This window comes from Macaca fascicularis, chromosome 1, assembly GCF_037993035.2.
Source record: "Macaca fascicularis isolate 582-1 chromosome 1, T2T-MFA8v1.1".
NCBI classification, from domain to species: domain Eukaryota; kingdom Metazoa; phylum Chordata; class Mammalia; order Primates; family Cercopithecidae; genus Macaca; species Macaca fascicularis.
Window position 1 is genome coordinate 34,344,992 of NC_088375.1, and position 17,033 is coordinate 34,362,024.

Genomic DNA, 17,033 nt, shown 5'->3' on the forward strand with positions numbered 1-17,033 from the left:
AAAGGAAGAATGAGGTCCTCCTGGGTTCAAATATAATGTCACTTACTCCTTGGAGCCTCTCTCTGCTCATCTACAAGGGTGAGGATAATATCTAGCTTGCATGGTTGCTATTAAATTTAAAATAACACATGTGAAATGTCTTGCACAGTTTCTAGCACAAACTTCTTAATTAAATAAAAATGAGATTTCAGTTCACTTAGTACAAATCTTTCCCCCTGGAAATATCCTCCATCCCTGAAAAGATATCACTAGCTATCTCCATGCAAAATAAACAAAAATAGGTTTCTATAGTTTGTGTGTGTGTATGTGTGTGCACGTGTGTGTATATACAATAATGTCTGGGTCATTTGTCTTTTTCTGTCTCTTTTATAAACTGAGCTGAGAAAGGAACTAATGGCTATTCAGTGTTTCCTATTGGAACACCTCTGACAACAGAAGCAATTTCTAAAAGCTTTTAATTGTGAGACTGAGAAGAGAGGAAGGATGAAAATACAGTACTTTTAGATGTTTCGAGGGCATGCTGGATGTGAGAGATAATAGGTAAGGGTTCGAAATTTTCAGATGGACTTTCTAGACCCTTGTCATTGCAATGGTGCCTTCCTTCTTCACCTTCACCAGTGTCACTGGAGCTGTTACACACAATTGTACCCATCAAGAGGACACTTTGGGGGCGGGGCTGAGCATTAAGAGCCAGAGGGAAGAGTGAGGTCATTTGGTTGGAAACTGGTTTTTGCCAGCGTATTACCTTCTCGTTTTCTTCCTGGTGGGGATCTAGATCCTTCTGGTGGGGTAAGAAGTATACTGACAGAAAGGAGGGATGCCAGACCATTCCATGCCTGTCAGCCAAGGTGACTGAGCAGTGGGACCTGGCGGTTGGGACAGGGAGGGGGGCAGCCAAATAGTCAATGCTGATGCCCATTGCACATGTCCTCATGTGACCAGATCAAAGGCCTCCACCCAATGCCCCTGCACCTGCAGCGGCACAGACACTCCTGATGTCCAAGGCACCTGCACCCAGCAAGTGGGTGAAGCTCCCTCAGACTTTCACTAGAGGCACTTTTTTATTTTCTCATCCCTTTTTTCTAGATTCTTATTCTTTTTCTTCTTTTCTACCATGCTAATCCCAATTCCCCAGTAAACTGTACTACTACTGAGGGTGGAAATGGTACCTTCTCCTTCACCCCCGGTATCTCCTCAGTGCGGGATTCATTTCATCTTTTACTCAGGAGGTGGTGGCTGCGGGAAATCAAAGGGCCCACAGAAAAGAATGACTGCCAGGGAATCATTTCTCAAAGAAAACCTTTTTATTTTCCCAAAAAGCCTATGTTAAGTTGAATTTTTATGATTATCCTTAACCATTGTTTCAAGAGAGTGTTTTATTGTATCTGGTGACTTTAAAATAGGAAAAAATAATGTTTTAACTTACAAAGTACTGGTCCTTCAGGAAACTGATTTCATGGATAATTTTTTTTACACATTCTGGCAATTGTTTGCTTGTAAATGTAAATGCTATTTTCTAAATAGCATTTGAAACTGTTTCCTTCTGAAGTACAAAGACATGCATCATGACATCTCATTTCCCCTATTATTTTGCTTCATAAATTCCTTTTTCCACAGACTAAACAGCACTTTTTTTCTGGAGTACCATAATTATGAATTAGTGAGGTCCAAATAAGTGAGATTTTCCTGTGGCGACATGAAATAGGTTTGCAAAGAGCCTTTAACACTATATGAAATCTCTCTCAAATTCCCAGCTTTTCAACAGAATTCTCCAGTTATATCAAATCTTATAATTTCTAACTTTGTTTTCCCAAATTGTTCCCCAAACATAAATAGTCCTTTAAATAAAAATGACTGTTTTAAAGAGAAGAGAGAAGGAGGAAGAAAACAAGAAGATAATACGCTGGCAAAAGCCACAGTTTCCAACCAAATGACCTCACTCTTCCCTCTGGCTCTTAATGCTCAGCCCCGCCCCCAAAGTGTCCTCTTGATGGGTACAATTGTGTGTAACAGCTCCAGTGACACTGGCTGCAGATCATTGGAGACTCAGACATGAGTCATGGAAAGGTCTTCTTTTTCATCATTTTTAAGCATGGAGTCATTCCCTCTAGGCATCAAGTGTCCCATCACTAGAGGAGAGTAGACAAGAGCATCTTGTAGGAAAGGGGAAGAGGAACGGAAAAGCAAGTTGCAGGGTAGTGTGCTATGGTCTAAATAAACATGCAACGGATGTTTTACTCAGGAGCACATACATGTAGCAATAAGGAAATTATCACAAATGTGGACATTGGCAGAACTTTGTGCCCTGATGTGATTAGCAGCCCATTCTGTCAAATAACTACTCCCATTAAAAAATAATTGAGCAATTTTCTGTTAGCCTTTATTGTTGGCTATTCTTGAGTTTTGTGACCTTTAACAAGACATTTACCAGGCAACAGCCTTCATGGTGACTTATGACCATCCTAGTAACCTTTACTCTTCTTTCTTTCTCCCTTTTTCTTTCTTTCTTTCTTTTCTTTCTTTCTCTTTCTTTCTTTCTTTTTCTTTCTTTCTTTCTTTCCTTCCTTCCTTTCTTTTCTTCCTTTCTTTCCTTTCTTTCTTTCTTTTTCTTTCTTTCCTTCTTTCTTTCTTTTCTTTCTCTCTTTCTCCCTTCCTTCCTTCCTTTCTTTCTCTCTCTCTCTTTCTCTCTCTCTTTCTTTCTTTCTTTCTTTCTTTCTTTCTTTCTTTCTTTCTTTCTTTCTTTCTTTTCTTTCTTTCTTTCTTTCCTTCCTTTCTTTTCTTCCTTTCTTTCCTTTCTTTCTTTCTTTTTCTTTCTTTCCTTCTGTCTTTCTTTTCTTTCTCTCTTTCTCCCTTCCTTCCTTTCTTTCTTTCTCTCTCTCTTTCTCTCTCTTTCTTTCTTTCTTTCTTTCTTTCTTTCTTTCTTTCTTTCTTTCTTTCTTTCTTTCTTTCTTTCTTTCTTTCTCCCTCTCTCCTCTTTCTTTCTTTCTTTCTCCCTCTTTCTCTTTCTCCCCCTCTCTCTCTCCCACGTCCTTCCTCCCTCCCTCCTTCCTTTCTTCCTTCCCTCCCTCTCCCTTCTTCCCTCTATTTTCTTTTCTTCCTTTCTTTTCCCTTTGCTTTTTAGAAACTTTCAAATGGTCCAATCAGGAGGAAATTTGTAAACTAAATTCTCTCTTAAACTTTTTTTATGTTGGAAAGTTCAAAACAAATCTTTGGCATTTAGATACTGGAATTCCATCATGCGAAAAGTTGCTTGTCAATAGCATAATGGCAATAGTTTCAATAACATAGTAATGCATAGATTTGCGTTTGTACAATAACAAATTCAGAATAGTTGTTACCAATAGGAAGGAAGTATAATGATGTTGGAGGGACATATACGGGAGACATTAATTGAATCTATAGTGACTTATATTCTGGAAAATCTTAAAAATTTTTGATAAAGTTGGGCAGAGGATATAAAGTTTTTTTTATCATCATAGCTTTCAAATATAATGTATATGATTGTAATTTTTCAAAAGTGTTTCAGAAAATAAGAAAACCAGCCGGACATGGTGGCTCATGTCTGTAATCCCAACACTTTGGAAGGGCAAGGTAGGAAGATTGCTTGAGGCCAAGAATTTTAGACCAGCCTGGGCAACATAGTGAGACCCTGTTTCTATAAATTAAAATTTTGTTTAAATTAGCCTGACATGGTGATAGATGCCCGTAGTTTCAGCTAGTCAGGAGGTTGACGCAGGAGAATCACTTGAGCCCAGGAGACCGAGGCTATGGCGAGCATGATTGTGCCACTGAACTCCAACCTGGGTGACTGAGTGAGACTGTCTCTAAAAAAAAAAAATTATAAATAAATAAATAATAAAAGAAAAGAAAATCATTTCATCTCTCACCAGGAGTCAGCCCTTCCCTGTCCATCTCACTGCTTTGCTTTTCTTCCTGTTTCACAGCCCTCTTGCACCTCAAATGCTCCCATAGAATTGAGTCTTGAAAAACATTTGAAATTTCCCTCCAATTATAATCACGAAGTACTTGTTTTATTAATGGCATATACATATATTTATAAATAGGGAACATCTTTGTGAGATACCTGATTTTCATAGGAGAAGGCTAGAGATCCAATACTACAATTAGTGGCTGGCAAATGCTTATAAAATTTCGCCTTTCTGTAAATCACTGAGATAAGAAGTAGGAATGCTAGATAGTCCCTATTCTAAAGGATTTTGCAATCTAGGAAGGGATATCACACAGTTACCACCAACTTGTGCAATTTCTGTAGCAGTTAAGGAGAATTGTCAGTGTAAATTAGTCTCAAAACTGAAATTTACATCATTAAAAATCTATAAGGTGGGTATTGTCAACTCCACTGTTATGAATTTATTCTTCAGATATACTTGTACATGATTTATATATAAGCTTTGTTTGTTATAACAAAAGACTGGAAATAACCAAAATATTCATCAACATGGATCTGATTAAAGCTTTTGAACTCTTTAAGGGCCTTAACTAGATTTATGGATTTGCAGATCCCTTGCTCACTGGACAATCTGACCCCTAGTGAGTGAGTGAGGTATTTATGCATTTGGTCTGAATTGAATCACTGACTGATTAGGATAGAGAACTGGGGGTCCATAGTGAATACCCTCCTATGAGAAGGAATAAAGTTCTCATGTATTTGCCTTTCAAAGGACAAATTATATTTTGCCATTGTTACTCTCTGGGACCCCAAACTACTACAAACCATTGATATTTTAAATAACAAAATGTATGACCACTGCTCAGTAGAGCTCCAGTGGAACCTGCTTTAAAGCATAAACAAGAATTATTTCTAGTTTACAGAATTACTGTTGATATGCAAATGGTTCTGCATAAATGGCTGTAAGTGCAGGAGAATAACTCACTTTTTCAGTAGGCTGAAGACCCCTTTTGGGTTTACCTTATGTATTTGTTTTGATAATCCTTTTTTTGGTACAATAATGACTTAAACCAAGTCACTTTCTAATAATATATTGCAATATGAAGTTTTGAATATCAAACTTTATAAGGATTTATACTATTTATTTTCCCTCTAGAGAAGCTGTGAAGGAGGACTTTTAGCTTTTAGCAGTATGACTCCAGAAAAATATTGCAGATCCCCATTCTCCTACCTGACTATGAGGTATATATTTATAGACCTGCTATTAGCATATGTGAATGTCTCCAATCTAATGATTACACATTGTTAGCATTCTAGAATTCCTGTAGGTGCTATCTCATGTAAAGCTCCTATGTTGCCATGTATTCTTTTCCTTCTGAATGTATGGAATTTCAGTTGGACTGATTAAAATGTGAATATGCAGGTCTGCAGAAGGGTGGGTTGGTAGCAGGCTACAGAGAGAACCTTCTTTTCTCTTTGAAACCTGCTATGGGACTTTCTTTTTTCCTTAGAAAAGCATATTCTTTGAGAATTTTAAAATATATAAAGAAAAAGAAAAAAGTTTTGTGAAAATGTTTTGTTAAATTATTATTTAACGAAAAGTAGATGACTATTTGTTTAAATATGCATCTGGAAATGGCCATCAGGAATGAGGCAGTCACCAGCATCTCAAGATGAACCTAACTGCACTCCCACCAGCTTGATGTTGGTGTCACTTTGAGTAGCAGTGATTTCACACTAGCCCTGTGTGTCCTGTGTATGTGTTCTGTCCAGTTTCCTACAGGGCAGGCTGTATGATGATACCAGGAATTGCAGAGTGCAATTTCACCTCCAGTCTTGGTGTGGGCACTCACGTCTTATAATCTAGCATTTCTAAGGTCCACTTTAGTTGAAGACTCTTTTGTAAAACTGTATTTGTCAACCTTTAAAAGCCTGTGGTGTGTGATCAACACAACCATCCTACAATTTCTTGTAACATTATTTAAAATTTCAAAATAAGTGGAACTAATATTATGCCTGAAACCAGATGAAACTCATTATAATATTGAGAATGCTTTTTTAAAACCACACTACACCACTCTGAACATTTAGGTATTTTGGGAAAGAGAATGAAAAGTTTTGAGAAATCTCGTCCACCAAGGTTTCTGCCTGAACGACATCTGTCAGGGTGGGCAGTGTGCACGGGAAAGGCTACACAGCCCCAATCCACTTTATGGGACACAATTAGAAACTAGCTGCTTGAGGAATGGAGTTGGACTCCTGTGGTGAGCTCAGGATTTGCCCCTTCTCACACAGAACAAATGTCTTTAATTTTGTTTTCTGTTTTTCCCGTCTTTCCCCTTAGAGCATTGTGTGCACTGGCCGGCGTCAATGGCACCCAGACCCCGTCTTAGTCCACTGCATCCAGTCATGTGAGGTAAGATGGCCTCCCCTTCCCCAATGCAGACGAGAGAACTCAGGTGGATTTAATTTATGGAGCTTGAGTCCTTCTAATTTAGGACCCAGTCCCTCTCCTATTCCTCTGCCCTTTGTTTAATTTCTTAAATTAAGTTGGTTCCACAATCTTAAATTTACAGAAATTAGGAGCTCTGATTTTTGTTTTGTTTTGTTTTAGCAAAATCTTTGGAGATCCCCTTTAAATGACTTAATAAAAGCTAACTTAAAAAGCAAGTCAGAATTATTTATGGTTTTGGGATTCTGTAACTGGGCCTTGTTTGAGCTTAATTGGCTCGGGGTTTTGGAGACTGATGGCCCACTGACAGGTTTGTTTGGCCAGCGCAGTGTCTAAAAACAATTTTCTTTTTGGTTGCCAACGTTTAAAAATCAGGATTTTTACATAAAATTCATGTGTGCATATATAACATTACACACATACACACACATCCCAAATAAAAATAAATATTTAAAACTCTGCACGAAGATTTGTCTCTTGAAAAATAAGACTAGCTGGCAACCATGATGACAATTAGCTGGATCCAAGTAGCAGCTGCAACCCCAGAGGGGCAACTCTCTCCAGTTAGCACAGCTTTTACTTTCCCTATGGCTACTTACCTGGTGGGCGCCCCTTGTTTAGACTAACTGCCTGGGTCATGCAGGCATCTATGTTTGCAGTCTCTTAGGTAGACCTGTTATCTACTGTTGATTAACCAAACTAAACCTTTACCACCTCAAGAAATCTTGTCCACTTCTTCACATAGTAGATTCCCCAATCAGTGCTGGGACATAGGCTACTGTGATTTCTTTAGCTAGATTAACTGAAGTTAATTTTAAAAGTCAGGAATAGGGCAGAGTATTTCTAAGAAACAATGACCCAGAAATTCTGTCATAGGGGAAGGAGATGCTTACACACACACACACACACACACACACACACACACACACCATTTAAGCCCTCCCACCCTAAGAATAGCCAGTGACAAGTACAAGCATTCTCGTCTCAGTCACAACAGGTTTTGTCATCCACATCTCACATTGGAAGGAAATAAGCCACTTAGCAGCAATGCTTGGGTAATTCTGGCTCCTGTAGGTGCTTCAGAGAGACCCCTTTAACTGCCCTGATTTCCAGCTTCTTCCCTGATGCACACCCAACCCACATGCATATTAAGTTCATTCTTCCGTATCTCTGTGTTTCTTGATCTAATTCTGGGAATCCAGGATCCACATGAGACTGGAGAGGGGGAAAGGGTGGGGTTTGAGAGAAAAGGGAAAACTGGGTGGGGAAATGATACCAATAAAACAGCACTCTGCGAGCGCATCAGGAAAAATGCTAGCATGGAGTGTGCTTTGTTATGGTGTGGGCCAACAAAACAGCTCATCTTCTGCCATCATTAGAAAAACAGATGGCAGCGGGGTGGGGAGGCGGGAGAGAGGAGGACTGAATCATCCACTGGGCAGGGGGTAAGAAGGAGGGAAAAGAGGAGGCCAGGGAAGGAGGGAGATAAACAGACAGAAGACTGGGGAGCTGGGAACAGATCAAAGGGATCCTGAGAATTCCCTTCTGCTGCTTCTATGCATGATCTCAAGTGGGATAGTGGATGACAGGGCTTGGAGCTGGCTTCCGTGTTTCCCGGAAGGTTGTAATACAGACCTTTTCCCATTTGTTCTCCCCTCCTCTCTGCACCCCAGCACATCAGCAGGGTCACTTATCCAGAGCTTCCTAGGCTGTCATCAGTCCCTTTGTTGATGTGACAAGGAACAAAAGCTCCAAGTCTCCTCTGCCTGTCTGCTACCAGGCAACAGCTGTTGGTTCCCCTGCTCCAGTGGTTCTCAGCATCACCTGGGAACCTACTGGAAATGCGCATTTTCAGGCCCCCAAACATCTACTCGATCAGAAACTGGGAGTGGGGCCCAGCAGACTGTTTTAACAAGCTTGCAAATGATTCTACAGCTTGCTAATACTTGAGAACCACCGCCCCAACTGAGAGTTTGTTGTGCAGCAATAATTGTAGCCAACATTATTTAGCCACTTTGAGGGTGGAAGGAAGATGCAACAATACAGGTGAATCAATCCCCTAGGAAAGGAAGGGGAACTGGACAGGAGAGGAGAAGGAGAAACAACTCTGAAGAAATAAGTAATAAGAAATGCAAAGAGGCGGGGTGAAAATGAGAAAGAAAGGACAAGAGAGGCTGAAACTGGCATGCTCTAGGGGCAAATTGGCAGACACTTAATTCTTTACTGGAAAAAGTCAGCAAAATATATTAGGGAGAACAGAAGAGTGTCAGGGACAGATGGAGGGAAAACAGACCAGAGGCAAGATAAAGCAAAGCGGGCCAGGTAGGAGAGAGGAAGTTTTTAAAAGTGCAGCACAGAAATCTGAGCTTAAATCAGGTACTTTGTTACCCAGTATCTAAAAGGGTTTTCTTTTTTTTTTTTTTTTTTTTTTTTTTTTTTGCTTCCCAGTACTGAATATCATTCTAAGAGGCCTCCTTTTGATATTTAGCCTTGTAAGGGTGGAGTGCCTCATTCATTATTTCTCCCAATAAGCCCAAGGCAGTAAATCCACCAACTCAGTATCCTCAGCCCATATTGCCCTTCATGTTACTTCAGCACCTTTGTTTGTATCATATTCTCTTGGCATAAGGATTTGCTTTCAATTATCCACTATTCTGTGCTGCTTATGTTTTCTGAGGTGCCACTGAGACTTTCTTTAAAAACTCTTATCTAAATAAGTCCATCTTCTTATGTTAGGTCATAAGCCAATTTTTGCCGCTTATGTTTCCATTGTCCCAGCAAGAACACATGTATGCTACATATCTGCAATCCAAAATTGTTTGTACGTTCAATTCTATTTTTGTAGTTGTTGCTTGCATTTGGCCTTTGTGACATGAATACTCCTTGGATCTTCTGTTTCTTTCGTAAACTTCATATGGGCAAGGAATGGCAACTTGCTTAATGGAAAAGTTTTGAAGTCAAACAACTCTAGATTCCAGTCCTGGATCAGCTGAGTATTGTGAGCCTCTGTACCGGGAAGTGGGGCAACAAAGCTGTTTTAAGGAGTTGTTATGAGGGATGCATGTGATAGCATACATAAAGCATTTAGTATCATGCCTGGCCCATAAGAGATTCTTATTGGTGTCATTTGTTGTGAGCTGTTAGCCACTTCGTGAATGTTTACTGAATGAGTAAAGCAGAAAGCAGGGCATTGCTGCTGGTGTAGCCCCAGTACAATTAGTTGTAAACTCTGAGGATGTGAAAAAGGAAAGGAAAGGAAAAGAAAAGAAAAGGGAAACAAGTCACTCCCATAGAGACGTACTGAGAACCATAATTCACGAATTCACACATTGATTGTGTCCAATCAGTCATCAGGTCAGTTGGTCACCAGATCATTATATGCGTAGCTCTACTCATTCCTTACAGTTGCCCACACTGGTTGGGACCTCAACATTTCTCATCTTTTGCAGGAATTTCCTAATTGCTCTCCCTTCCCCCAGACCTGTGCCCATCAATTTCCTTCATTCTCTCTATTGCTATTACTGGGTTCTTTCTATTGTGTCTCTTCTGCTAAAAGTATCTCAGGAACTCCACATTGTTTTCACATTTAAACCAGACTCCTTTGCAGGTAGTAACTGAGCCTTTGTCTTTCAACCTTCTGTCTCTTCAAATCTCTTTGTGCACACTCTACTCCAGACATAAAAAGCCTTTTCCAACACAGTATTCTAAAAAGTGGTTGGGCTTTGCACTGTCTGTTTGCTTGATCTGGGATTGAATATTTGTTCCACCTGTGGGGTGACACTGGGCAAGTTGCATTAGATTTTTGTGCCCCATTACCCTCAACATAGTTTTAATAGAGTTTTTATAACAGGGTTTTCATTGTAATGCTTATTTCATAAGGTTGTAGTGAAGACAAACGAGTTATTACAGGCAGTGAGCTCAGTCTAATGTCTTGTACATAATTGTGCATTATAAATATTATCTATTTCATTATCCATCACAGAAGTATTGTTGCCACATGTTACTTCACTCCCTGTATCTTCATGCACATTGAAACCCATTCCCGGGACTCATCCTGTGACCTATTTCTCTAAGCTAGTGATTGTCAGCTAGGGACAACTTTGCACCCACCACCTCTCTCACATTAGGGGAAATGTCTGAAGACATTTTTAGTTGTCACAACTGGGCGAATGGGGGGAGCTGCTGAAATATAATGGGTAGAGGACAGGGATGCTGCTGAACATCATACAATGCACAGGATAGCCCACAACAAAGAATTATCCTGCCCCAAATGCCAGTAATACTGCCCTGAGACACTGCTGTAGACTAACTCCTATTGATCTTTCAACACATTTTTCCAGGCATTTTTTCTACATGGAGTATTTAATGACTGGCACTCCACTCACCACACACCCTCAACCACAGATGGCTTATATAATCATACTCTGGTCTCTATTTTACCACTTATCACCTTAGGGAAAGTATTGGTTTCCTGTGTTTCTGCCTTAAGACACTGTAACTACTTACAAGCTAAAAATATTGTCTTTTCCATTATTATATCTTAGCTACTCAACACAATGTTTGAAATAACTGGGGCTCAAAAAACATTTATTGATTGAAAGAGTAATTTAATTTGCACATGGCTTTTAAAATTATAGATAAAATTTAAAATTATAGATATGCAAATATTTTATGATAACTGTATAAAAGCCCTGTTAAATGCTTGTCCAATAAAGTGTACTTTCTTCCCAGCATAGAGAGAGAAAGGAAGAGAGGAAAAGAAAGGAAAAATGGTTTTCCTCATCTCCTGGGGTAATAATTAAAGTGAGTGTTCACTCCATCCATGAACACTGTGATACTATGAGATAATAGATTATCTTCTTCTTTCCCTCCCTTCCTTCCTTCCTGCCTTCTTGCCTTCCTTCCTTCCTTCCTTCCTTCTTTTTCTCTTTGCTTTTATCTTTCCTTTTTTCTCTTTCATAAAGCCATATTTATTAATTCTACCAAAGTCCACAATGCTAGATTCTACTTAAACCAAGAAGATTTTGTTCTCTAGGGAATGTACCTAGGGATAAAGACTTATCTTATACTTATGGTATCCTTTTACATAGAACTGATTAGTTTTCTTCGTACTTATGGGCTGGTTAAAATCCACCTAATTCTTTGACTCTGCTTTCTCTGTGAGCATGTATTTCTTGTAAGTTGATCCTTTTCTTCCCAGCAGTCTCCATTTTGAATTACAGTTTTTGATAATCTCTCTTCAACTCTTTGCTGGTAGAGTTGTGCCCTTTCTTTTTTTCATTTTTTTATTTTTTATTTTTATTATTATTATACTTTAAGTTCTAAGGTACATGTGCACAACGTGCAGGTTTGTTACATATGTGTACACGTGCCATGTTGGTGTGCTGCACCCATTAACTCGTCATTTACATTAGGAATATCTCCTAATGCTATCCCTACAGGGAACCTACAGAATGGGAGAAAATTTTTGCAATCTACTCATCTGACAAAGGGCTAATATCTAGAACCTATAAAGAACTCAATCAAATTTACAAGAAAAAAACAAACATCCCCATCAAAAAGTGGGCAAAGGATATGAACAGACACTTCTCAAAAGAAGACATTCATACAGCCAACAGACACATGAAAAAATGCTCATCATCACTTGCCATCAGAGAAATGCAAATCAAAACCACAATGAGATACCATCTCACACCAGTTAGAATGGCCCTTTCTTTTTAAAAAGAGAAAGCTTCAGAGAAGAACAGAGGCCAAGTGATGTCAGAGAATTAGGTTCAAGTTCTGACTCTACCCTTCATTAGCTATAGGTACTATGGTACCTGTCAGGCTTTCTCTTAGAACTTCTGTGAGAATCAGGGGAAATAACTGATTTTAATGTGTTTTATGAATTGTCAAATAATAGAACATACTAGCAGTGATACTGCCTAAGGAATGATACATATAACTTTGTGAGGACAGGGTCATATTGAAACAAGATATTAAGAAGCACACCGGGGCCTGTCATGGGGAGAGGGAGGAGGGATAGCATTAGGAGATATACCTAATATAAATGATGAGTTAATGGGTGCAGCACACCAACATGGCACATGTATACATATGTAACAAAACTGCACATTGTGCACACGTACCCTAGAACTTAAAGTATAATAAAAAATAATAATAATAATACTAAAAAAATAGTTTCCACTGAAAAGCCTGCTGCCAGTCATTAAAAAAAAAAAAAAAAAAGAATCAAGGCCAGGCACAGTGGCTCGCCCTGGTAATCCCAGCACTTTGAGAGGCTAAAGCAGGAGGATCACTTGAGGCCTGGAGTTTGAGCCCAGCCTGAACAACATAGCAAGACCCTCATCTTTACAAAAAAATGAAAAGTTAGCCAGCTGACTATGGTCGTATGCACCTGTGGTCCCCAGCTACTCAAGAGGCTGAGGTGGGAGGATCACTTGAGTCCAGGAATTTAGGTCATGGTGAACTGTGATCATGCCACTGTACTCCAGCCTGGGTGACAGAGCAAAACCCTATCTCTCTTAGAAGAAAAAAAAAAAAAGAAGAAGCAATTAAATTACATCTAGTTTATATCTTTATGACTTTTTATTATATACTGCAAGTATCCATGGTTAATTGATATCCTTGGGGCTACCAATGCAACTTACAAGGCCTTTTAAAGTTTGGGGGAAAATTTCCAATAACTCTGTCTGAGCCTGAGCTGCCCAAGTCTCTAAATTCAATGCATACCTTTGTAGATGCCTATCCTCTCATCTATCACATATTTCAAGGTTATCCAATAGGTCTATTCTTCCCGTAGTCTACTAACTCCTGAGTGGCAGGAGGTGTGTTTTGTTCACTTTTGTATTCTCTTTGAGAGACGCCTAATTCTTTAGTGACAACTGCTTCTATTCCCCTAAAGACAGAGATGGAAAGTTGCAGACAGAACTTTGACTTTGAGAGTCTTAAATGGAAAAGACTGAATCAGTTTTCCATGAAGTTGCATCATGGAAGTAAAGTAGGGACAAGATAGATGAAGAAGTAGAAAATAAAAACCCTGTCATGAGTGGAATCAAAAGGCCTTGTAACCGCAGTGAAAGTGGCATGGGCTGGCAGAAGCAAAGGCTTTACACACAGCTCCATCTCTGATTAGCTATTTCCTTGGGCAAGTCAGTTAACTTTTCTGAATTTAAGTGTCCTTAGCTTTTAAATTAAACAGATAAAATTCATCTCTTAAAATTGTTGTGAAGATTCAGGTTCAGAAAACTGTGGAGACATGTGGTTTGAGGACTTCAGAGAGGTCACACCTCAGTAAAGCATGGTTGTGCTAATTTTTCAGAAATAACGGCAAACCTGCTCTTGTTTCTGGGAATGTTTTGCCTTCCAAGTAGATTTTGGTTTTCATTACACCCACAGGTCCTTCTCTTATAGGTCTTCTTTTCAGATTTATAGAATTCTTCTTGATTAGCCTCAACTTCTTATTCACTGGATGGATTAGGTTTTGGAAGAAGTACTTCCTTCTTTGACTTTCAGTTCAAGACCAATCCTGGTTTTGGATTTACTACTTCTACCATGGGACTAGCCTGCCTGCAAGAGAGAAAACTCAGTCTAAGATAGGATGGATATGACAGTCAGGACATGATAAAGGATTCACAAGTACCTACTGTATGACTATTTGATAAACATAATTGAGTATGTGATAAAGGTTAGTCAAACTGCGTTTATCAGTAATGCTGAATCACTTCTGTTACTCAAAGCGCAAGGATGCTTCTCCCCACTATTAATTCTCATAGAACAGTGACAGGCAATACACACATGTGTACATGATGAGAGGGCAAGAAGCTGAGCTGGGCTGGAGAGAGAGTTGGTAAAGGACTGTTTAATAAGACCAGTAAGACCCTTTACATCCCCTACCTAATTATTTTGATTTTCTTGAAAGAATGAGGAGCTGTCAAAAAAGCCAAGCAGTATTTGCGATTTTAGGAAAAAAAGGAGTTGAACAATAAGAGCTAGTTTGATATTTTCTTTTTCTTTCTTTCTTTCTTTTTTTTCTTTTTTGAAGGAGCCTCACTTTGTCGCCCAGGCTGGAGTGCAGTAGGACGGTCTCAGCTCACTCCAACCTCTGCCCTCTGCCTCCCGGGTTCAAGCAATTCTCCTACCTCAGCCTACCGAGCAGCTGGGACTACAGGCACATGCCAACATGCGTGGCTAATTTTTGTATTTTTAGTAGAGACATGGTTTCATCATCTTGGCCAGTCTGGTCTCCAACTCCTGGCCTCAGGTGAACCACCCATCTCCGCCTCCCAAAGTGCTGGGATTACAGGCATGAGCCACCATGCCTGGCTAAGTTTGATATTTTCTACTAGAAAAAGTTTTAGAACAAATTTCTCTAAGTACAGGCCCTATATTTGTAAGGAACATGCTCTCCTATACTGATGCTGTGTTCTGTGAAAGAATCAGTGAGGCCTATAAGATAAAGTAGAAGCAACTTCTTACATTTAGTAGATATGCTATTCTGGCCCAAATGATGTACTCCTGCCTTCAGAAGGCAGCTAAAGGAGTTGACACCATCTTGGATTATTACTACATTCTCTGTTGAATTGGAAGACCCAGCCAGTGGAACGTCCAGGGCTTTCTCTGGTCACACCTTGTCTTTAAATGTTTCACATTGGCAGTGGATTCAGCTGATAATGTAAAAAATATACTTAAGAATTACATGAGGTGAGGGGTACTTATTTTTAAAATGCAGATTCTTAGGTTCTGCCCCTCCCTCCCAATTCTTATATGTCAAGTCGGGTGTGAAGTACAAGAATTTGCTTTTTTAACAAATACTTCAGGTGCTTCTAATGCAAGTGGTCCTCAACTGTGCTTTGAGAAACACTAGGCAGGGATTAATTCATATGCTAACAAATAGTTATATGACAGTGTCCAGCTCGCATTTTGGGAGAAAAGGAATCATCTTCCAGTGGTTCTCAAATAAATGAAGAAATCACTTGGAATAGAATAAAGTTCAAAAAGGTCAAGGATAGAAGTAAGACTAGCTGACAAACAGTGATAAAAATGAAATTATCCTAAGCCAGAAAAAGGTGAATTGTTTTAAAATTATAGTTATTTTTTTTTAAAATTATGACTTATCCTGGGTAAACAGCAGCATGGCTCTGGTCTTGAAACAACAAGTCACATGGAAATAACTATAAGTGAGATTATCAGAAAACCTGAGTATTTCATTGTTTTGTCATTAATCTCACCATGGATCTCATTCTACTTTCTCTCTAGGGTTAGCTTCCACAGGCATTAGAAAATACGGAACACGTTGAAGACCAAAAAAGTGATATAAAAAGATTAATAATAATAATACCTTTGGAAAAAATCAAAAGAACTGAGGTTTTCAAGTCTAAAATGAGAAGAATAAAGGTTAATGTAGTAAATATGTTCATGAATTGAATATTTTGCTTAGAGAAAAGTTAGCAGTCACCATCCCCCAGTGAGAACAGAAGAGAATATAATGGGCTTAAAATACTGAATGAACTAGTTAAAGTAAATCTATGTGAGAATATCCTAAAAGTGTTAAACTTTATACAAGGTTATAAAGGGAGGCGTTGAAAAGGCACGTTAGTCTTTGGAGAGTTTTAAAATGATGCATATTCTCCCTCTCTGACATGGTTACACATTTGCCTCTATCTCAAACACCACTGATAGTTTGGTACTCTCTTTCCCTGTAAATCTAGGACTCCATGGATTTAAATGTGTATATATTTGTGTTATCTTAAAGCAGTCAATAGAGATATTTTATGTGTCTTTATCATCTGAGTACTACTTCCAAAGGAATTTATGTAGGAAGGAGCTGAGAGTAGAAAGGTGGGGCCTTGGGACAAATTTAACTTCATTGGAGTGGCTGGATTACTGAAAAGGAGGTGGAAAGTTGTATTGTTTTTACACATTTAGTAGTTGATACCAACAATGGTTCCATCACTAATTCATTCCATCTGTTACACCATTCCTTGGATTCTTTCTTCTCTGTTGTCTTGGACCTCTCTCTGCCTCCCTTTTATTATTTATATTCCAGATGGTAGCCCTGTTAGCTGTGTCTGGAACGCGTGCTTATTGATCACTCATGGGCACTGCCTGCTTTACTGCTGCAACTCTATGGGATGCAGAGGCCAATATATAACTCATGTGGTGGAAAATAAGGGCATAAAAATTGAGGGTTTTGTACCATTTTTCTTGCCCAGAGTTTTAGCCAAGAAGAGGTAGAGAGTAGCTGAAGCCTGACTAACAAGTCCTAATTGAGGGGATATACTTCATTCTGGGATGTGAAAGGCTGCATATAGGCCTGGAAATGAGAGGATCAGAGGAGGGGGATGGGGAAGGTTAGCTTGCCGGAGACATTGACCGAGGAATAGTAGCAATCATGGGCTTCTGCATCGTGTGTGACCCTTTCAGAGGAAGGGCTTTGTCACTTTGTAGAGTTTTGTCTCCTTATTTTTAGGATGAGATGCAAATTGTGTGTGTGTGTGTGTGTGTGTGTGTGTGTGTGTGTTACAGTTCTTCCCATTTGACCCTGTGAAGCACCCCTGTAGTGTGGTAAATCTTTCAGCACATTCATAAATTCTAGAGCTCTTTGTTCTAAAAAGTGAAATGAAATATGTGGCTAAGAGACTCGAGTGCAGACTCCCCACATACTCTGTG

General features: G+C 39.2%; 2 protein-coding genes across 4 annotated transcripts in view; one reads left to right on the top strand and one right to left on the bottom strand.

Annotated features, from left to right (window-relative positions):
* The window catches only part of PAPPA2 (pappalysin 2), a 303,262-nt gene that overhangs the window by 250,642 nt on the left and 35,587 nt on the right, over window positions 1-17,033 (top strand). For both annotated transcript variants that reach the window (XM_005540072.5, XM_074020862.1), the window contains one exon: window positions 6,255-6,326. In XM_005540072.5, coding sequence (XP_005540129.3) covers window positions 6,255-6,326 — 72 coding nt within the window. The remainder of the gene's footprint in view (window positions 1-6,254; window positions 6,327-17,033) is intronic.
* The window catches only part of ASTN1 (astrotactin 1), a 377,384-nt gene that overhangs the window by 2,693 nt on the left and 357,658 nt on the right, over window positions 1-17,033 (bottom strand). The window lies entirely within an intron of this gene.